Here is a 23,530-nt window from a genome sequence, read left to right as displayed (position 1 = left end):
GAAGACAGATGGGACTCATTGAGTAGTCTAAGGGGAGTTGTGGGATCCGATTTTGTTTTGTAAAGATCGTGTGGTTGGCTGCAAACAGATTGAAAAGGGGCATGATGAGAAGAGACGAGTAAGGTTCCTAAAGTAATAGCAAGAAATGATGAGGGTTGGGATGTTCTTCTAAAAATATGAATTCTATAAGGAAGCAAAATATTAGATTATGTTATATGAAGTTGTAAATGTTTACGTATTCACCATTTCCATCTGTGTAAAATCATGCAGGAGTTCTTCCAACAATGTGGGCTACTTAGGAGCTCCAGAGGACCCTCCTGCGGGAAATAACTGAAGTTTGGAAAAGACATACCGTTTAAAACATTGCTGGTCTCAGTGGAGGCAGGGAGAAGTCCAAGAATTCATTTTTAGAAAACAAACAAGCCCAGCCCCCCCCTCCCCCCCCCCCCCCCCCCCCCGAGCTGGGGCCAGAGTGACAGTTGCCTGCGGTTAATTACTGACAGCAGCAGGTACTGAACCTGAGACAGCCGGTGCGAAGCCTAGACGCTCAAGAGGCTGAAGCCCAAGGTAGTGGTGGGCATGGCTGCCGGCAAAAACAGCGGATCCTCTTTGCTGGAAAGCTTCCCCCATTCTCAGTTTAGGCCCATAAGACTCTTATTAACATCTATTAATGACCTCATACTCCATGATCATCAGATAAAATCAGCACCATGACTGAAAGTGGGTAGGCATAACAAACAGTGTAGTTATGCTTCCAAAGAACTGTAGATAATGGACTTTCGGCTACACAGTATAAAACTGCTACCTTTGTAGTGCTTAAAGAAATAAAGGATGCAGTCCCAGAGATCTCCAAGAGTCAACAAGAGAATATTGGGAATGAACAAACAGATTGATTTTAAAAAAACAAAATGAACTTCTAGAAGTGAAATTTTAAAAAATGGTAGGTCAATCAGCAGATTAAACAGTTGAAGATAGAATTAGTGAATTAGGAAGTACATGTATCTGAAGAAATAATGCAATGCTGAGAGAAAAGGAGATAGAAAATATGAAATATATTAAGAGAAATGGAGCATAGAATGAGAAGCTGTCATGTGTGTCTATAAGACCTGTTGGGAACCCAGCTAGGTTCAATTAAACATTCGGACTTCCGAGACCACCATAGGTCATACCAAGCATCAGTCTGCCCAGAAGGAACACAGCTTGCCTTCAGGGCAGCATCAGCTTTCAAGAAGATAAAATCCACACTGAGTGGGTGTGGGAGTCCAGGCTTAAGGTCTTACGCCCTAAAGGAGCCATCCTTTCTGTAACCTCTCCATAAGTAGAGCTTCCAGAGTCCTGCAAGGGACATTCCAATTACAAGAATCGCTGAACTCGAGAAAGCCAGACCATGGTGTCCCCATCAGGTATTTATTGCTTATTTATAGTTCTCCCCAGTCCAGATACAGTTTGCCAATCAAGGGATTGTTCGTATCCTAAGCAATGTTACCTGGCAATAAAGTTGACATTTTACGCTTATCAGGCTTCCAGAGGAACTGAGCTAGAGTTAACTGAAAGTCAGAGTCTCATGTGTGGAGGAAAAGTTTTATTAACTCTTTGTGCATAGTTTCCAATCAGAGTCTTCAGAAAAAATAGAGAAAATGAAGAAGAGCCAATATTTAAAGATTTATTAGCTTCGGGTTTTACAGACATAGTGAAAAACAGATTCGCAGACTTGTTCCTGGGGAAGCAAAACACATTCCAAGCAGAATAAATAAGAAATTCATTACTATTCACATTATAATTAAACTGCAGAACACAAAAAATAAGAGACCACATGGTGCTCTGGTCAGCAGCCCCATGTGTGCTCACAGCTGGCACCTGCTCCAGCCGTACGGGTTCCTCATTTTGAACACTGCAGCCTAGTCAAGTGTCTAGACAAGTGCATCCCGGATTGGTATCACGTGGAACAGATAGGACTGCTCGGGGGAGCCCAGTCAAACCACAGGCTAGTCAGAAATAATCAGTGGTAGTGGTTTCAAGCCAATCAGTTTTGGGGTGGTTTGCTATGAGTGATAGATAACTGAAACATTGTTCAGATAGAGAGCTCAAAAGCGTCTGTAGACTAGGTAACAGAAATAATAAGAGAGTTTACTAAAGAGGCTGGCTGTAAGGTAAATATACAGGATCAGTTATTTCCCTGTATTTCATTTATAGCACCATGGTACGGTGAGATGGACTTAGGTAGCTAAGCTACATTGGATTCATATTGTGGCACATGACAAGCTAATTCTACAATCTATATGGAAGTGCAAAGCCTAAGAATGGCCAAGACCACTGAAGAAGTAGAAGAATGTATGTAATTATCAAGAATTATTGTCATATTCTTTTGTTTCAGGGATAAAAATGAACCCCAGGAACAAAATACAGAACATAACAACAGACCAGTTATTTATGAAACTCGTATGGCAAAAGCGGCATGGCAGTTTGGGTGGGGTGAGGGGTAGGAGGGAGAGTAAACTGCGCAGGAATGTGCTGCTGCTGGGACAGTTGGGGTACCCAAGTGGGAAAATCTAGTCACACTCTACTTAGATTATACACAGAAATCTATTCTAGGTGGGTCAAAGATTTAAGTGTGTAAAGCAAAACCTTAAAACTTTTAGAAGAAAACTGTAGGTTAATCTTTTTCTCAGAATAAGGATTTCTCAGAACATTAAAATGCTAACCAGAAATTTAAAAATTGATAAAGTAAATTACATTAAATTAAAAGTAAATTACATTAAAATTTAGAACATCTGTTCATAGATATCACAAGAAAGTGAAAATTTAACCTATAAACTGAGAGGAAGACATTGGCAGCATACTTAACTAAAACAGCAAATGGATAAACGATGGAATGGGCACACAGTAGAATATTATACAGCAGTGATAATGACTGACGTTTAGCATCCAATCAGTGCCATGGATGAATCTTGGAAATGTAATTTTGAACGGAAAAAAAAAAAAGACGAATATCACTTTATAGTGCTTAAAAATAACCAAAACTTGGGGCGCCTGGGTGGCTTAGTTGGTTAAGCATCCAACTCTTGATTTCAGCTCAGGTGGTGATCTCAGGGTCATGAGATTGAGCCCTGCCTCAGGCTCTGTGCTCAGCAGGGAGTCTGCTTGAGATTCTCACATGTGCACATGTGCTCTCCCTCTCTTTCTCTTTCAAATAAATAACTCTTTAAAAAAAAATAAGTAAAACTAGACAGAGTGGTTTTGAAACATAATCTAATTGGAATAAAAACTTCAGAAAAAGTGATAAAGACAATTTAGTATAATGGTTACCTCTTTGGGGAGACCCGGGAGTGGGGAATGAGGAAGGAGCAGAGGTAAATACAGGTTGTTAATGTTCTAGTTACTGGGTTAGATGATGAGTTTATAATGTTTACTATATTATTATACTTTATACCTAATATATATTACATATACTCTTTTATTGCTTTTTATATTTAAGATACTTTAAAATGATGCATAGATAACTAAGACATTCGTAACAGTTTGGCAAGTCACTAAAGATAAAGGAAGCTCTGAATTTCTGCTCTTCTGTACATTTAGGTAATATTGGCACACTGTTATCAAGGATGAGTATCCCTTTTTAGTATAGAAGGTTCAACTTTTCTCAAGTGGTTTTCATGTTTGACTTTTCTTACCTACTTGGGAGATAGTTTAGTTTTTTAGTTTCAGGATTTATCAGTTAAAATTTCCCTTTAGAATCTGTATTTTGAAACATATAGGTTTTCTTAAAAGCCATTGAAATACTGAAAATCTTCTGGTAATTGTGCTGCTTTTGTTTTACTAGTTCCAGTGCGCTTTTCCAGCACATCACTGCATTATTCGAATGTAGTATGGCAGCTGTTATCACCTTACTTGTGAGTGATCCGGTTGGCGTTCTTTATATCCGTTCATGTCGAGTACTGATGCTTTCTGACTGGTACACAATGCTTTACAACCCAAGTCCCGATTACGTTACCACAGTGCACTGTACTCATGAAGCTGTTTACCCGCTGTAAGTATTTATATAGACTGAAGATCATTAAAAAAATGAGAGTTATAGATTTTATTGATTTCAACAGGTTGAGTATTGAAAAATGGTTTCCAGGCACTGGGGGAGATATACAGAAATTATTTTCTTCTCTTGAGGGCTACATAGTCTAATAGAAGGGAATAGAAATACATTTTGGTATAATACAAGTGAAAGTATTTTTGTGCTGGTGTTGAAGTGTGTGTAAGCATTTCTAAAATGAGCAGTATCTGTTTCTTTAAAAGGGAGTTACAAGGAAAACCTTTATGATGTGCAACAGAGAAGCAATATCTGACATAGAGGAGAGTATGGGCTTTAGAGCTAAAAACAGGCTCTAGTTTGAATCCTGAGCTGCTGTAGTAACGTGATCATGTTAAGAGCCTCTCATAACCTCCATTTTCCCGTTGGTAAAAATGGGAGTAACGGTACCTTATAAGGTGATTGTGTGGATTAAATAAGTCTGCACATACCAGATACCAGGTGCAGTGCCTTACGTATAGGAAGCACTGAATAAAATAGTAGCTAGCATTGTAATTAGAGTGCTTGGGTTAATGTTTTTTTTGCTTTTTTCCAAAACAAATGTTTATAATTTCCATAAGAATGTTTTGTTTTAAAAATACCAAATCCATAAGACTCTGTATGATACTATCCCAGATTACTTTGTTTTTAGAATTTTTCCTCGTTTCATTTTCATGTGTTTTTCTTGGTAAAGGTGTAATATAAGAGGCTGGTATTTACATTCTCGTAGTTACAGCAAGTTACCATTACATAATATGCTTAAGAAAATAGTCCTTTTTGTGCAGGTTCCTAAGAGTACTAAGTGTGAAAAACACATGCACGTATGTAAAAAGATAATTTAAAAAAATAAGGTTCCAGATACAGAGATATGAATATCTTTCCACTTGCCTACCATTAAGCCCTGTAAATTATTTCCTGTATATATGCCGTCTCTGTCTCTATATATACATATAACTTACATACAAGACTATATATAAAAGACTGATAATGCATTCTGGTTGGTTTCATAGAGCTATAACTCTCAGCTTAGATTATTCTCTTCTCATACTACCCAAGAGCCTGCAGAACTTAACCTGGTCCTATTTAGAGAGCTTAAAAAGGGAATCAGATATCATATATAACCATCTTATTTGAAACAAAATCAGACTCATTTACTGCTGGTCACATATATAGTGTTCTTTATATTATCTTTAAAGCATATAGTAGGAGAGTCGACAAATACTAAGATTAGGCAAATAGGTGCTCTCCACCCTCATTCTGTAGCCATAACAGCCACATCCTCACACAACTTCATTTTTCAGGATATGTTCACCATCTTTGAATTAAGTAGATATTTTTTTCCTCAGCATCTTTACCAGTAGTCACTGTGCAGTGGCCTGTGTGCCTTGTTTTATTAATCATACAGAACAGTGGTTTTTGAAAATTATGAGAAGATTTTACGGTATCAGCATTGGGTTTATACATATTATTTACTTTACATAGCCATTTAAATGTAACTATATGGCCAGACGGGGGCTAAACTTTTCAGAAAGCGGCAGGACTACCCAGGGTACCTGGCTGGCTCAGTCGGAAGAGCACGCGACTCTTGATTTCTGGGTTGTGAGTTCAAGCCCCAGGTTGGACATAGAGATTACTAAAAAAAAAAAAAAAAACTTAAGAAAAAAAAAGCTCCAGGACTACCAAAAGTTATAGAAATTTTTTTCTTTTGTGAGTCAACAAAAAGGAATGGCATAAAATTATCAGAAGCTTTGGAACACTATGACATTGACTAATGGAGGCTATTTTCTCTGTTGGTATATATAGCCTAGTTCCTTACAAATTGAAAAATACCAGGATACTTTACTGCTAATTGTAGTTTTGAGGGGAACTTGATTAGATGAGACATGGAAAAGCACGCAAACTTCTGGTATTAGAAACTTACTATAAAAATGTTTACATTACTAAAACCTTATGAGTTACTAGGCTGACTTAATACACTTTTAAAATCTTTTTTAGCATCTTTGGTTTTAAATTGATCAGTAATAGATATTTTAAAACATATTTTCAGTGCTATGGTTCCTGGTTTTATTTTACAGATACACCATTGTATTTATCTATTACGCATTCTGCTTGGTATTGATGATGCTGCTCCGACCCCTTCTGGTAAAGAAGATTGCCTGTGGGTTAGGAAAGTCTGATCGATTTAAAAGTATTTATGCTGCACTTTACTTCTTCCCAATTTTAACTGTGCTTCAGGCAGTTGGCGGAGGCCTTTTATGTAAGTTTCATGGGTCAAGTCAATGAAATATATTTATTTTTATGTGTGATAAACAGTATTTTCTCTAAGTATAATTTTGGATCTTTTTCTTTAAAATGGTTTGTTTAATCCTTGAAAATACGTATTTTTGCTAAAACATAATCAGTCTTATAAAAAAAATAAAAAATGGGCTTCTTGGAATGGAATAGATATTCTCAAACTAACCAAAGCTGATTTCTATTTAAAGAATACTTTGTATCTGAAGCTTTTAACCTAATTAGGAATATTTTAAAAACCTGAGTATAAATTAAAAAAAGAACTTGTTTTTGCATATAATATATGGAAATTACTCTTGATAATATATACTAACATATTTATCATTAAGTTATGTCTTCAGTGTTTGAGTTCTTTTATTAAAGCCATTTAGGTACAGTAAACGAATCCTTAGTATATCCTTTATTTTAATATAGCCATTCATTTATTCAGCAACTGTTTAGACTGAATTGTGACTCAAAAGAAGAATAAGAAAAAGTTGGTGTTAAAGAACTGACATACTAGCAGGAAAGCTATAAGTAGCTGAGAGAATGTGGTATAGTACTTACTTGAATAGGTGACATTGAATGTTGCAGAGATGTTAGATGCCATCTTTTATGTGAAGCCTACTGGGGAACTAGGCAAGACTGGCATCATTATGTAGCTTGGTAATGAATTTGGTTCTGGTGGAGGATGGGGCTTGTGAAGATGAGGCCAAGGGAAGAGTAAATTGGAGACTAGTCAGAGGTCTGTTATCCCTCATATTCTAGTTTTCAGATATTTTGTTTCGGTTGGCCTGCATAGTATTTGAAAATGTATAGCTCCTTCTAACCCCTAACATTCCCTATTTTCTTAGGTTTGGCCCACTTCTGTTACTACCTGCCTGGCTGGCCTCTGTAGCTCTATTCTTGCTCTAGGGAATAGAGACCTACTCCTTAAGGATTTTAGGCAGAAGAGTGACATAGCTAGGTTTGCATTTTGGAAAGAGAACTCATTGATAGCAGTGTGGAAGATGGATTGGCAGGGGAAGAGGACCTGGGGGATCAGTTAAGAGGTTAGTGCAGCTAGCCAAGTCTGACTCTCTGGCCTAAAGCAGAGAAACACTGGGAATGGAGAGTATTTTGAAGATAGGATTAACTAAACTGGGGAACTGATTAAACATAGGGGTGAGGGAATAAGAGGAGAATATGATAGAGTAGTTTTCTGACTTAGTAACTGGTGAATGGAGTAACAGAAGGAAATATTAGAAGCAGCAAATAAAACAGGTTGATGACCAGTGAATCCGGTTTTAGCTGTTCATAGGATATTCACAAGAGTACAGGTAATTATTTATACCAGTCTGGTGCTTAGGAGAGCTGTCTAGGCTGGAAAGATTCAGGAATGGTCAGCCCGCACCCTGCGTCCTAGACTACAGGTGGTGCTATTGTGTAGAACTTCTTGAGGGGAAAAAGCTGTGGAAGTTAACCCAGGGAGACTGCCAGACCCCGTTGCTTCGCATACTGTAGCTGCCTATGTCGAAAAATGCTTTGTCCCGTACTGAACATCAGATCGTTTCGTTAACAAGCGTCTGCTCAAAACACATTCAGTGTGAGGATCAAGGAGTTAGTGTTCATTTGCACTAAATATAAATTTATGCGGTCTGCTGAGGTTAGTCACAGAGGTTATCATACCAACTTGTAATTTTTTGATATTGAAAAAAAAGAAAATAGATAATTTTGGTTTGTAGGGGTGTCCTAGTCATTTCAGACTGCCGTAGCAGTACCACAGATGAGGTGGCTTGCGAACAACAGAAATTTTTTTCTCACAGTCCTGGAGAATGGAAAGTCTAAGAGCAAGGCAGCAGATTTGGTGTCTGGATAAGAGCCCACTGTGTCCTCATGTGGCAGAAGTGGCGGGGGGCTCTCTTATGTAAGGGCGCTAATTTCATTCACAAGGGCGCTGCCCTCGTGTCCTGATCACCTCCCGAAGACCCCACCTCCAAATACCGTCACGTTGCGAGTTAGGATTTCAGCAGAATTTTAGGGGACACAAACATTCTGTTCATAACAAGGAAATATAGATGTCTGAGCCAAGTAGAGCAGCAAGTGGCTTCTGGTAGCTTAAGATATCTGGGTCTAGGGAGGGGGACATGAGTTATTCGGAAGAGGTCTGTGACAAATTTTACCTGCTTGGAATTATTGAAGCCTGTTTTTAAGTGTGATCCAAACCACTAAGGGGAACTAAAATGCAGATTCTCAGGCCTTACCCCTAGGCCTAGTAGCTCCAAATCTCAAATTGTTATACACCCTAGAGTAAGAACCATGCCTGAGCCCAAGACCACCCTCTTCTACCCATAAGTTTGGGCCTTGTTAGAAACTTCCTTGCTCTCTTTTTTTTAACTTAGATGGTTTTTTACTACGCAGTCTTAAATAGGTATCATTAGCAACATTGTTTTTCATAAATTTTAAAGAGGATTTTTTTTTTTTTTGAATGGTTGGTTGAGGACCTAATCGGTGTCTATGAAATAAAAGGTTTTTCTAAATGTCAAACAAGGCATTCAGTTATTTAGTAAGTTGGAATTGGGCCTGTATAGATAAGTCAGAGTTTCTGGCTTCTGCTTTCTGAATTAACATTTGTGATTGTTCAGATGGGTTCCATTGCAATGTAGAATGATTAGTGGTTTCATAAATTGAAGTTGTTTTAAAATAATGATATGAAAAATAATTCAAGACTTTATTCTCAATTTGTTCATTTGTTTTAGTGTGCTATAAATTGAAACCATTTTAAGATAGTATTTTATAAGGAAAAATTTTGCTTGAAGTTGAAATATCTAGAATTTTGACATAAAGAACACTGAATGATCCATTTGTCCTTTGAAGTTTATTGATGCATGAACTTTTCTAAAGAGTAATTAAAACTGTATAGCTTTTCTCAACCAACATCCTCCATCTGGACCACAAAACAAAATTATTTGAGTAATTACTTTCTCAATTCTCCCAAGTTTGGTACATACTAGTATTCTAGATGCATAGACAGAAGTTAATTCTTTACATTCGATGGATGCCTTAAGGTAGGGTCTTCAAAGCTGGGCCAACAATAGTTTTACAATTTTAAACAGTAGAAAAAAATAAGAGAATAGTAGTAATTAATTCTTAACATGTGAAAATTATGTGAAATTTGCATTTTATTATCCCTAAAGTTTTATTTATTGGAACATAGCCACACCCATTCCTTTATTTATTGTCTGGCTGTATCCCACTACAACGGGGACTTCGGTGATTGAAACAGTGACCATATGGCTGCCAAAGCCAAAAATCTTTACTATCTGGCCCTTTAGAGAAAGTTTGCTGACCCCTCCCTTAGGGCATTAGGATTTAAGTCTCTCATAGGACTGGTTGAGAAAGTTTTCACCTATGGGGAGAATTATACTGTTTTATATACTGTTATACTGAAGTTTTTTGATGGTTTATTCAGAAAATTTAATTTTCAATATAATACCAATGTTTGTTTTTCAGATTATGCTTTCCCGTACATTATATTGGTATTATCTTTGGTTACTCTGGCTGTGTACATGTCAGCTTCTGAAATAGAGGTAGGAAATCTTTTTTTTCCTTTGTTAAAGGTTTTGTTTGTTTTAGATAGATTTAACAACTGAACAGGAGAATAGTACATATGATACGATATGGTACAACTGATTTAGTAATCCTTGGTAATTGTTGGCACTCAGTAGCTTTTAGCTTAAGTTTATGACAGGTTGTATATTGGACTATATTTGCTTGGGAAATTAGTGAAGTAGTAGGCTCAACTATCCAGCATGTTGGAGAAAAAACAGTCATTTCACATAATTTACCCACATAGAAAATGTTTAATTATTGAAATGTTGAAGGTGGTTAATACTTTTTTGAAGGAAACATGAAATGCTTTATCGTATATAGGACTGATTTTACACTTTTACAATGGCAACACGGACAGTCATCAGTAATTATATACATTTTGTACTCTTCTGTATTTTGTTCCCAGTTTTATTTTCTTGATTATGGATGTTTTTACTTTAGCGCTCTAATATTTTGGTGATTTGGGAATAATGTCATAGTCATATTAGTTTTGATACTGTTCCTGTTTTGAGATCTCCATTTTGTGCCTCTTTATAGTATTTCAGTGGAAGGCCACTGTTAAAACTTTTTGAGTTATTCCTTGAACTCGAAAGGAATAGAAGTGTAGCTTGCTAACCTAGTGCCTTGGCACAGTCAGGTGCATACTACTGTTGATAAGATGTGTGCTTTCTCATTGTTCTTTCATAAAAAAGTTCAACCCAGAGAAAGTAAGTTGTGACCTATTTTGGAGTCATTGCTGTTACTCCTTTTTCTTTTACATTAGTGAAAGAATGAGAGGGAATGACTTTCAGGTAAAATAGTAGTAGAGGAGCTAGACAGAATATTTTTATGGCGATTCAGATTTTTTCATTTGTATACTATTTCCGTTTCTCCTTCGTAATCTTTAATCAACAATACAGTATGTTTAAAGAAGATAAGCAAATTCATTTTGTCACTTTTATCTACTCTAAGGAAAGACTTGAGGGAGGAAATGATTGGTTATTTTAATAAAATGAGGTTTTTGAATTTTTGTTTATTATCTGTCACTACTATGAATAGTTAAATTAGCTTGAAACTTATATCTCTGCTCCAGGAATCTCTCCTATATAAAATGTTCATGTACTTCAGTTAGCACTCTATAATGAATCAGAAATAGGGACCTGAATCAGGGAAAGATAATCTAGTTCTAAGTGAGTCGATGAGTCATTTAGTAAGAGAGAGTCCGTAACCTACTGCAGCTTACATTTTAGTATGTTTATTAGCACCTTTAGATACTACCTTTATAATAACCTATTCCCTCCGATTTCTACATATTAGAGAGCTGTTTAAAGATTAAAAGGAAATCAGACTGTTCACAAGTCATTTCTGCTCCCTTCTAATTATCCAGGCGGCAGACTCCAAGAATACTAGAGATTGAGCAAGTTGGGTGTACCTCCTACTTTCTACCTCTAAGGCTCAGCTCCAGTGGATCAGGGCAGGAGGAAGGCGTGTCTTGTGGAGGCCTCTTCTAGTTCATCTCTCTCGGAAGAAACTATAGTGTTTCCAGGGTTGAATGATGGTGTGGACTAGAATTTAGAGACATGGGCTCCTTTTTTGGTGCTGCCCCTGAGTGCTTATTATGGCTGTCAGAAGCCTCGGTTTCCTCATCTATGAAGTGTAGTGGCTAGACTGTGATTTCTTAGGTCCTTTTTAGGTCAAACATTGTGTGATTCTGTGGTTATTGTGTGGAAACATTTTATTTTTATTGAATTATTAACATAGGGTGTTATATTAGTTTCAGGTGTACAGTATAATCATCCAGCAATTCTATACATTACTCAGTGCTCATCATGACATGTGTACTCTTCATCCCCTTTCCTCACCCATCTCCCCTCTGGTAACCACCAGTTTGTTCTGTTTGAGTCTTTTTTATTTTGTTTTAGTCCCTTTTTATCATTTGTTTCTTAAATTCCACATATGAGTGAAATCATATGGTATTTGTCTGACTGACTTCACTTAGCACTGTACCCTCTAGGTCCATCCATGTTGTTGCAAATGGCAAGATCTCATCCTTTTTTATGGCTGAGTAATATCCCATTGTTTATGTGTACCACACCTTTATCCATTCATCTATCCATGGATACATGGGTTGCTTCCATATCTTGGCTATGTAAATAATGCTGCAATAAAGAGGGGAGTGCACGTATCTTTTCAGATTAGGGTTTCCTTTGGGTAAATACCCAGTAGTGGAATGTGGTAATTCTGTTTTTAATTTTTTTGAAGAACCTCCATACTGTTTTCCACAGTGGCTGAAGCAGTTGGAATTCCTAGTGCACGAGGGTCCTTTTTCGCCACAGCCTCGCCAGCATGTGTTTCTTGTGTTCTTGATTTTAGCCATGCTGACAGGCATAAGATGGTATCTCATTGTAGTCTCGATTTGGATTTTCCTGATGAATAGTGATATTGACCATCTTTTCCTGTGTCTGTTGGCCATCTGGATGTCTTTTTTGGGAAAATTGCCCAAGTCCTCTGCCCATTTTTTTTTTAATAATAATTTTTTATTATGTTATGTTAGTCACCATACAGTACATCATTAGTTTTTCATGTAGTGTTCCATGTTTCATTACTTGTGTATAACACCCAGTGCACCATGCAATACGTGCCCTCCTTAATACCCATCACTGGCCTATCCCAGTCCCCCACCCCCCGCCCCTCTGAAGCCCTCAGTTTGTTTCCCAGAGTCCACAGTCTCTCATGGTTCATTCCCCCTTCTGTTTACCCCCTCTTCCTTCTTCCCTTTCTTCTCCTACCGATCTTCCTACTTCTTATGTTCCATAAATGAGTGAAACCATATGATAATTGTCTTTCTCTGCTTGACTTATTTCACTTAGCATTATCTCCTCCAGTTCCGTCCATGTTGCTGCAAATGTTGTGAAATAGTTCTTTTTGATGGCTGAGTAATATTCCATTGTGTATATGGACCACATCTTCTTAATCCAGTCATATGTTGAAGGGCATCTCAGCTCCTTCTACAATTTAGCTATTTTGGACAATGCTGCTATGAACATTGGGGTGCATATGGCCCTTCTCTTCACTACATCTATATCTTTGGGTTAAATACCCAGTAGTGCAATTGCTGGATCATAGGGTAGCTCAATTTTTAACATTTTAAGGGACCTTCACACTGTTCTCCAAAGTGGCTGTACCAACTTGCATTCCCACCAACAATGTAAGAGGGATCCCCTTTCTCCACATCCTCTCCAACATTTGTTGTTTCCTGCCTTGTCAATTTTTGCCATTCTAACTGGCGTAAGGTGGTATCTCAGTGTGGTTTGGATTTGAATTTCCCTGATGGCTAATGATTTTGAACATTTTTTCATGTGTCTGTTAGCCATTTGTATGTCATCATTGGAAAAGTGTCTGTTCATATCTTCTGCCCATTTTTTGATTTGATTATTTGTTTCACGTGTATTGAGTTTGAGAAGTTCTTTGTAGATCTTGGATACTAATCTTTTATCTGTAGTGTCATTTGCAAATATCTTCTCCCATTCCATGGGCTGCCTCTTAGTTTTTTTGACTGTTTCCTTGGCTGTGCAGAAGCTTTTTATCTTGATGAAGCCCAAAAGTTCATTTTTTCCTTTGTTTCTCTTGCCTTTGGAGATGTGTCATGAAAGAAGTTGCTGTGGCTGATGTCAGAGAGGTTGGAGCCTATATTCTCCTCTAGGATTTTGATGGATTCCTGTCTCACATCGAGGTCTTTCATCCGTTTGGAGTTTATCTTTGTGTATGGTGTGAGAGAGTGGTCAAGTTTCATTTTTTTGCATGTAGCTGTCCAATTTTCCCAGCACCATTAGTTGAAGAGACTGTCTTTTTTCCACTGGATGTTTTTTCCTGCTTTGTCAAAGATTAGTTGCCCAAAGAGCCCACGGTCCATTTCTGGGTTCTCTATTCTGTTCCATTGGTCTATGTGTCTGTTTTTGTGACAGTACCATGCTGTCTTTGTGATCACAGCTTTGTGGTATAGCTTGAAATCCGGCAACGTGATGCCCCCAGCTTTGTTTTTCCTTTTCAACAGTTCCTTGGAGATTCGGGCCTTTTCTGGTTCTACACAAATTTTAGGATTGTTTGTTCCAGTTCTTTGAAAAATGTCATTGGTATTTTGATCGGGATGGCATTGAAAGTGTAGATTGCTCTGGGTAGCATATTTTAACTATGTTTATTCTTCCAATCCATGAGCATGGAATATTTTTCCATCTTTTTGTGTCTTCTTCAATGTCTTTCAAGAGTGATTTGTAGTTTCTAGAATATAGGTCCTTTACGTCTCTGGTTAAGTTAATTCCGAGATAACATACGATTTTTGGTGCTATTGTAAATGGAATGAATTCCCTAATTTCTTTCTTCAGTCTCATTGTTTGTGTATAGAAATGCACCTGATTTCTGAGCATTGATTTTGTATCCCGCCACATTACTGAATTGCTCTATAAGTTCTAGTAGTTTGGGGGTGGAGTCTTTTGGGTTTTCCATATAAAGTATCATGTCACCTGCAAAGAGAGACAGTTTGACTTCTTCTTTGCCGATTTGAATACCTTTTATCCCTTTCTGTTGTCTGATTGCTGTTGTAAGGACTTCTAGTACTGTGTTGAATAATAATGGCGAGAGTGGGCATCATTGTCGTGTTCCTGATCTTAAGGGAAAGGCTTTCAGCTTTTCCCCGTTGAGAATGATATTTGCTGTAGGCTTTTCATAGATGGTTTTTATGAAATTGAGGAATGTACCCTCTATCCCTACACTCTGAAGTGTTTTAATCAGGAAAGGATGCTGTATTTTGTCAAATGCTTTTTCTGCATCAACTGAGCAGATCACATGGTTCTTGACTCTTTTCTTGTTGATATGATCTATCACGCTGATCGATTTGCGAATGTTGAACCACGCATGCATCCCAGGGATGAATCCCACTTGGTCATGATGGATAATCCTTTTAATGTACTGTTGGATCCTATTAGCTAGGATCTTGTTGAGAATTTTGGCATCCATATTCATCAGGGATATTGGTCTATAATTCTCCTTTTTGGTGGGGTCTTTGCCTGGTTTGGGGATCAAGGTAATACTGGCCTCACAGAATGAGTTTGGTAGTTTTCCTTCTGTTTCTATTTTTTGAAACAGCTTCAGGAGAATAGGTATTGTTTCTTCTTTGAATGTTTGGTAGAATTCCCTGGGGAATCCGTCAGGCCCTGGACTCTTGTTTTTTTGGGAGGTTTTTGATCACTGCTTCAATCTCTTCATAATTAATCAGTCTGTTTAAATAATCAGTTTCTTCCTGTTTCAGTCTTGGTTGTGGTAGTTAATAGGTTTCCAGGAAGGCATCCATTTCATCCAGGTTGTTTAATTTATTGGCATAAAGCTGTTGATAAAAGTTTCTAATGATCCTTCCTATTTCATTGGTGTTGGTCGTGATCTCTCCCCTTTCATTCATAATTTTATTAATTTGGGTCCTTTCTCTGTTCTTTTGAATAAGTCTGGCCAGTGGCTTATTGATCTTATTTATTCTTTCTAAGAACCAGCTTCTAGTTCTGTTGATCTGGTCTACTGTGCTCCTGGTTTCTAATTCATTGATCTCTGCTCTCATCTTGATCAACTGCCTTCTCGTGCGTGGGTTAGGCCTCTTCTGTTCCAGCTCCAGCTTCTTGAGGTGAGAATATAAAAACTGCATTTTAGATTTTTCTGTTCTTTTGAGCGAGGCCTGTATGGCTATGTATTTTCCCCCTAGGACTGCCTTTGCAGTGTCCCATAGGTTTTGGACTGTTGTGTTTTCATTCTCTTTGGTCTCCATAAATTGTTTAAATTGATATTTGATTTCCTGGTTTACCCAATCATTCTTGAGCAGGATGGTTCTTAGTTTCTTAGTTTTTTCAAGTGTTTGAGTTTCTTCCAAATTTTTCCTTGTGATTGAGTTCCAGTTTCAAAGCATTGTGGTCTGAGAATATGCAGGGAATAATCTCAGCCTTTTGGTATCGGTTGAGACCTGTTTTTGTGACCCAATATATGGTCTATTCTGGAGAAAGTTCCATGTGCATTCGAAAAGAATGAGTATTCTGTTGTTCTGGGGTGTAGTGTTCGGTATATATCTATGAGGTCCATCTGGTCTAGTATGTCATTCAAAGCTCTTGTTTCTCTGTTGATTTTCTGCTTAGGTGATCTGTCTATTGCTGATAGCGGAGTGTTGAGGTCTCCTACTATTAATGGATTATTATCTATATGTCTCTTTATTCTGGTTAAGAGTTGGCTTGTGTATCTAGCTGCTCCCCTGTTGGGGGCATAGATATTTATAATTGTCATACCCACTTGTTGGATACATCCTTTAAGAATAATATAGTGTCCTTCTGTATCTCTAACTACAATTTTTAGTTTAAAATGTAATCTGTCTGAGAATTGCTACCCCAGCTTTCTTTGAGGTCCGTTGGCATGAAAAATTGTTTTCCATCCTTTCACTTTCAGTCTGGATGTATCTTTAGGTTCAAGATGAGTCTCTTGTAGACAGCAAATGGATGGGTCATGTCTTTTTATCCAATCTGCAACCCTGTGGCATTTTATGGGAGCATTTAGGCCATTCACAGTGAGATCGATTATTAAGAGAGATGATTTTAATGATGTCATGTTGCCTGTGAAGTCTTTGTTTCTATAGATTGTAAATTTCTGTTCTCTATCACTCTTGGGGCCTTTTTACTTTTATAGAACCCCCCTTAATATCTCCTGTAGGGCTGGTTTGGTGGTTACGAATTTGGTCAGTTTCTGCCCATCCTGGAAGGTCCTTATCTCTCCATCAATTCTGAATGACAGCCTTGCTAGATAAAGGATCCTTGGCTGCATGTTCTTCTTGGATAGAGCTTTGAAAATATGCTGCCAACCTTTCCTAGCCTGCCATGTCTCTGTAGACAGGTCTGATGTTATTCTGATATTTTTACCTCCGTACGTGAGAAATCAATTCGCCCAGGCCACTTTCAATACTGTATCCTTGGATCTCATATTTGCGAATTGCACTATGATGTGATGTGATGTGTAGGTTTGCCGTGGTTGACCTTGGGATGGGTCCTCTCTGCCTCTTGGATACGAATGCTTGTTTCCTTTGCCAGATTAGGAAAGTTTTCACAATTTGTTTAAATATCTCTTCTAGACTTCTCTCTTTCTCCTCCCCCTCGGGGAAGCCGATGATTCTAACATTGGAACGTTTCATTGAATCAGTAATCTCCCTTAATCTACATTCTTGAGATTGGATTTTTTTGAGCCACGTTTCTGTTTTAACTTTCTCTTCTACCATCCCATCCTCCAATTCATTAATTCGTTCTTCTGCCTCATTTACCCTGGCCGTTAGAGCATCCAGCTTAAACTGCATTTGATTCATAGCATCCTTAATTTCTGCCAGATTCACTCTCATTTCCACCCTTAGAGATCTATATTCTCGTTAATATTTTCGTTAATATTATTTTCAAGCTTACATATCATCTTGACCATTGTTACTCTGAACTCCATTTCTGACAATTTGGTTATATCCATATCCATCAGTTCTGTGGCAGAGGCCACAGACTCATTATCTTTTCTTTGCTTGGGGGATTTTTCCTCCTCCTCATTCTGATGAGGAGAGGTTGCGGGGTTCCCCAGAGCCCAAATTATTGACCAGGACCCAGGCAGTGTGCCTGTGTTTTATAGGTACCTTAGCGATGTGGGCTTCTTGATTTTTTAGCCTGCCTTCTGGGGTAGGGGCCTGCCGCGCTGATACTCAGGCAACCCTGTTTGGGTAGAGTCTCCGTGTCCCCTGGGAGGGGGGATGGGGATGGGCATAATGTGAGCTGGTATTTCCGGGCTTTTGTTCTCTGGTGGCTTTCCCTGGCGGTTTTCTGTGACTCTTCTGAGAGTCAGAGCAACAGTGGCCGTATCGTAGCCTCTTAGAACAGAGAGGTCGCAGTCTGCTCTCCACTGAGCTCTCCTGGCCACCTTAACTCTGTTTCTGTTGGTGCTGCTCAACCCTGCAGCGTCCCGGGATGTGCGCCCCACACCCAGAGTCCCAGCCCTCACTTCCAGAGCCAGCAGGTCTCTGTCCTTTGTGTTTCTAACACTGCCAGCCGCCCTCGGTTCCCACGCGTGCTCCCGAGCTCCCTGTTTCAGTGTGATTCGCGTGCGTTCCGGAGCACCGGCTGGTCGCATGCTCCCGAGCTCCTGCTATCAGTCCGGTTCCAGTGAGTGCTCCAGAGCTCCGGTTTTCAGTCAGTTCACTCACGCCCGCGCCCCTGAGATCTTGGTTTCAGTCTAGTTCGACTGTGTGCTCCAGAGCTCCGGTTGTCAGTGTGGATGCACACGCGCTCCCGAGCTCCCGGTTTTAGTCCAGTTCAGTGAGCGCTCCAGAGTTCCGATTTTCAGTCTGGTCGCGCGCATTCCCGGGCTCACGGTCTCAGTCTGCTCTCTCGCAGGTGCAGGTCCGTGAGCTCAGCTGGCTCCCCCGTGCAGGTGGCTTCTGCTTCCTGGTGCCCGACGGGGCGGCTCCCTCCCCCTTTCCGTTTATTTTCCGATATCTGTTTGCGGATTCCCGGCTCCCCACTTTGTACCTCAATACTCAGCGCTGGAGATGTTCGTTTGTAGAGATCCAGATGTATCTACCTACATCTCAGGCTGATTTCCGTGGGTTTTCAGGATGGTCCAGTACGTATCCAGCTCGACTGGGGACCAGCGGAAAAAGGGGTCCCCTACTCCTCCGCCATCTTTTTTCCTCCCCTGCCCATTTTTTTAAATTAGATTATTCTTGGGTTTGAGTTGTAGAAGTTATAGGAGATAAATATATATCTATATCCATATCTATTAATATATATCTATATCAACCCCTTATCAGATATATCACTTGTAAATATCTTCTCCCCTTCATTAGGTTGCCTTTTTGTTTTGTTGGTTTCCTTCACTGCGTAACAGCTTTTTATTTTAGTATAGTCCCAATACTTTGTTTTTGCCTCTGTTTCCCACGCCTGAGAAGCCCTATCTAGCCAGTGTCAAATTATTGCCTATTTTGTTTTAGGAATTTTATGGTTTCAGGTCTCACATGTAGGTCTTTAATCCATTTTGAGTTTATTTTTGTGTATGGGGTAAGAAAGTGGTCCAGTTTCATTGTGTTGCATTCGGGTGTGCAGTTTTCCCAGCACTATTTATTGAAGAGACTGTCTTTTCCCCATTGTATATGCTTTTGCCTCCCTTGTCCTAATTTACCATCTGTGCATGGGTTTATCTCAGGGCTTTCTGTTCTGTTCCCTTGATCTGTGTCTCTTTCTGTGCCAGTACTGTACTGTTTTGATTACTACAGCTTTGTAGTGTATCTTGAAACCTGGGATTATCAAAACGCCAGCTTTGTTTTTCTTTCTCAAGATTGCTTTGTATTTTTAGAATTTTTTGTGGTTCCAAACAAATTTTATGATTATTCTAGTTCTGTAAAAAATGTTGTTGTTATTTTGATAGGGATTCATTAAATCTGTAGATTTCTTTGGATAGTATAAACATTTTAACACTTGGGTCTTCCAATTCATGAGCATGGACTTTCCATTTGCGTCACCTTCAGTTTCTTTCATCAGTGTTTTGTAATTTTTAGAGTACGTGTCTTTCGCTTCCTTGGTTAAGTTTATTCCTAGATGTTTTATTATTTTTGTACAATGTAAATAGGATTGTTTAATTTCTCATTCTACTTTTTTATTAGTGTATAGGAATTCAACAGACTTCTGTTCATTAATTTTGTATTGTGTGACTTTATTGAATTCATTTGTCAGTTCTAGTAGTTTTTTGGTGAAGTCTTTAGGGTTTTCTATGTGTAGTATCATGTCATCTGCAAATAGTGAAAGTTTTACTTCTCCCTTACCAGTTTGAATGTCTTTTATTTTTTCATTGTCTCATTTCTGTGGCTAGAACTTACAGTATTCTGTTGAATTAAAGTGGTAAGAGTGAACGTCCTTGTCCTGTCCTGATCTTAGAGGAAAAGCTCTTGGTTTTTCACCATTTTTGTAAGATGTTAGCCATGGGGTTTTCATATATGGCCTTTACTGTGTTGGGGTATCTTCCCTCTAGACCCACTTTGTTGAGAGGTTTTATCACAAGCAGGCGTTGTGCTTTGTCAGATGCCTTTTCTGCATCTGTTTAGATGATGCTATGGTTTTTATCCTTTTCTCATTAATGTGATGTATCATGTTGATTGATTTGCAAATATTGAACCACTGTGCAGCCTGGAATAAAACCCACCTGATTGTGGAGAATAATTTTTTTTTAGTGTATTGCTCCATTTGGTTTACCAACATTTTGTTGAGGATTTTTGCATCTGTGTTCATCAGAGATAATGGCCTGTAGTTTCCTTTTGTGTGTGTGTGTGTGTGTGTGTGTGTGTGTGTGTGTGTGTGTGGTGTCTTTATCTGGGTTTTTTTTTTTATCAGGGTAATGCTGGCCTCATAGAGTAAATTTGGAAGCCTTCCTTCCGTTTCTATTTTTTGGAATAGTTTGAGAAGAATGGGTATTAATTCTTTTTTAAATGTTTGGTAGAATCACCTGTGATGCCATCTGGTCTTGGACTTCATTTTGTTGGGAGTGCTTTGATTACTGATTCCATTCCATTGATAGTAATTGGTCTGTTCAAGTTTTCTGTTTCTTCCTGATTCACTTTTGAGAGGTTATATGCTTCTAGGAATGTATCCATTTCTTTAAAGTTATCCAGTTTATTAGCATGTAATTTTTCATAATATTCTCTTAACATCCTTTGTATTTCTGTGGTGCCAATTATTTCTCCTCCTTTTCTAGTTTTATTTATTTGAGACCTTTTTTTCTTGCTGAGTCTGGCTAGGGGTTTATCAATTTTGTTGATCTTCAGAGAGCCAGCTCCTGGTTTCACTGATCTTTTTTTTTTTCTTTTTGTCTCTGTTTCATTTACATCTGCTCCAATCTTTATTATTTTCTTCCTTCTGGTTTTGGGCTTTGTTCTTTTTCTAGCTCCTTTGGGTAAGGTTAAGTCGTTTGAGATGTTTCTTATTTCTTGAGGTAGGCCTCTATTGCTATAATCTTCCCTCTTAGAACAGCTCTTGCTACATCCCAAAGATTTGAACCATTTTAGTTTTCATTTGTTTCTTGTATTTTTTGATTTAGTAAAATGTTATTTAGCCTCCATGTGTTTGTGTTCTTTCTAGACTTTTTCTTGTGATTTCTAGTTTCATACCTTTGTGGTTGGAAAAGATGCATGATATGATTTTGATCTTTTTGAGATTATTTTGTGGCCTAACATGATCCATTCTGGAAAAGATCCCACGTGCACTTGAATGTGTAATCCACTGTATTTGGATGGACTGTTTGAATATATCTTTTAGGTCCCTCTGGTCTGATGCGTCATTCACAGCCATTGTTTCCTTGTTGATTTGTCTGGATAATGTATCCATTGATGTAAGTGGAGTATTGGAAGTCCCCAACAATTGTATTAATTGTATTACTGTCAGTTTTTTCCTGTATGTTAATAGTTGCTTTATGTATTTAGGTGCTCCCTTTTTGGGTGCACAGGTATTTATAATTGTTCTATCCTCTTGTTGGATGGTTCCCTTTATATAGTATCCAGTGTCCTTTTTGTCTCTTGGTACGGTCTTTGTTTTAAAGTCTATTTTGTCCAATATAAGTATTGCCAACCCAGCTTTCTTTTAACTTCTGTTTGCATGATGTTTTTCTGTTCCTTCACTTTCAATCTTGCATGTGTGTTTAGGTCTGAAGTAGGTCTGTTAAAGGCAGCACTTAGATGGGTTTTGTTTTTTAATTCACTCAGCACCCTGCGTCTTTCGATTGTAGCATTTAGTCCATGTATATTCAAAGTAATTGGTATGTACTTATTGCCATTGTTACTTGTTTTACTGTTATTTTTGTAGTTCTCTACTCTTTCTCTTCCCTTGTGGTTTGATGCCTTTAGTGTTATGCTTGGATTCCTTTCTATTTGTGCATTATAGGCTTTTGATTTGTGGTTACTATTACATTCATATATAACTTCCTAATGTGTATAGCAGTCTATTAAAGTTGTGGGTCACGTTAGTTTGAACCTATTCTGAAAGCACTAAATTTTTACCCTCCGCCCCCGCCATCTTTTATGTATATGATGCCATACTCTACATCCTTTTGTGAGTCCCTTGACTTTTATAATTGATTTTACTGTTTTTGTGCTTTAATCTCCATACTGGTTTTATATGTGGTTAATCTTTTATTACATGTTTTCATTTGCCTGTGACATTTTTTCCTTTCACAGTTTTCCTACTCCTCATTATGGGTGTTTTTCCACTCAAAGAATTCCCTTTAACATTTCTCATAAGGCTGGTTTAGTGGTCATGAATTCCCTTAACTTTGTTGGGGAAACTCTTTATCTCTCCTTCAATTCTGCATAACAGCCTTGCTGATTATTCTGATTACAGGTCATTTTCGTTAAGCATTTTGAATATATTGTGCCACTCCCTTCAGGCCTGTTGAAAGATCACCTGATTGGGGTTTCCTTTATGTGTAATTGTTTTCTTCTCTTGCTACTTGTAAAATCTCTCTCACTACTTTTGCCATTTTAATTATGATGTGTCTTGGGCTGTTTTAGGTGCTGTGTTCCCTGCATCTGGAGGTCTATTTTCTTCCCCAGATGAGGGAAGTTTCAGCTTTTATTTCTTCAAATAAATTTTCTGCCCCTTTTCTCCTTCTAGGATTCCTATTATGTGAATATGATTATGCTTGATGGTGTCACTGAGTTCCCTTAACCTAGTCTCATTATATGTTTTTGTTTGCTATTCAGCTTGGCTGCTTTCCATTACATCAGCCTTCCAGATCACTGATCTGTTCTCCCTCCTCTAATCTGTTGATTCCCTGTAATTTTCATTTGTTATTCTGTTTTATATTTTGTATCTCTTTATTGAAGGACTCACTGAGATCCTCTGCTCATTTATGACCATTACTTTGAGTTAATAGGCATGTTGCTTATCTCTGTTTCATTTGGGACTGTCTCCTCATTTTGTCCTTTTTCTTTGTATTAGAAGAGTCAGCTACATCTTGTGATTTTTGAAAGCAGTGGCCTTATGAAGAAGAGGTCCTGTGGCACAGTGCCTCTGTTCACCAGATCCAGGCACTTCAGGGGTGTCTCCTGTGGACATGGGCCCTGCTGTTGGGGCTGAGCTCTGTTGGCCTTCAGTCCAGTCAGCGGCAGTGGCCTCCATCAGCTCAGGCCACAGCAGGCAGGGCTTGGTCTCTGTGCTGTTAAGGGGTCAGTCTGAGGCCACTGTGGGCCTGCAGTTGGGCAGGATTGGCAGTCAGACCAGATGCCTGACCGCCTTCTGTCTGCTGGGGCTTCCGTGGCACCGATCGGCAGTTTGGCTCTTGGCATTGCAGGCACACTGGCGTGTGAGATTCTCTTGCCCTCTCCCCAGGGCAGGAGCCACTTTGGAGTGGTGCCATCTCTCCTGGTGCTGCCTGCAGGGTGTGTAGGGGCAGGAGCTCCTTTGGAGGGACCCCTGCTGAGTGAATCTGCAAGAGAACATGGATTGGGCTTGGTGCTAGCAAGCTGGGTGGGGAGTGTTCTGCTGTTCTTGCAAGTGTCCGGGTATCAAGGTCAGGGAGTGGGGAGAAAGGGTATGTGCT

At 38.7% G+C, this 23,530-nt stretch overlaps 1 protein-coding gene across 3 annotated transcripts in view; it reads left to right on the top strand.

Moving 5' to 3' along the window:
- The window catches only part of JKAMP (JNK1/MAPK8 associated membrane protein), a 32,772-nt gene that overhangs the window by 6,995 nt on the left and 2,247 nt on the right, over positions 1 to 23,530 (top strand). For all 3 annotated transcript variants that reach the window (XM_026480405.4, XM_026480406.4, XM_026480407.4), the window contains exons 4-6: positions 3,821 to 4,027; positions 6,136 to 6,317; positions 9,824 to 9,900. In XM_026480405.4, coding sequence (XP_026336190.1) covers positions 3,821 to 4,027; positions 6,136 to 6,317; positions 9,824 to 9,900 — 466 coding nt within the window. The remainder of the gene's footprint in view (positions 1 to 3,820; positions 4,028 to 6,135; positions 6,318 to 9,823; positions 9,901 to 23,530) is intronic.

This window comes from Ursus arctos, unplaced genomic scaffold, assembly GCF_023065955.2.
Source record: "Ursus arctos isolate Adak ecotype North America unplaced genomic scaffold, UrsArc2.0 scaffold_25, whole genome shotgun sequence".
Lineage (NCBI taxonomy): Eukaryota > Metazoa > Chordata > Mammalia > Carnivora > Ursidae > Ursus > Ursus arctos.
The sequence above is the reverse complement of the archived record's forward strand: the minus strand, read 5'-3'. Positions and strand labels throughout refer to the sequence as shown.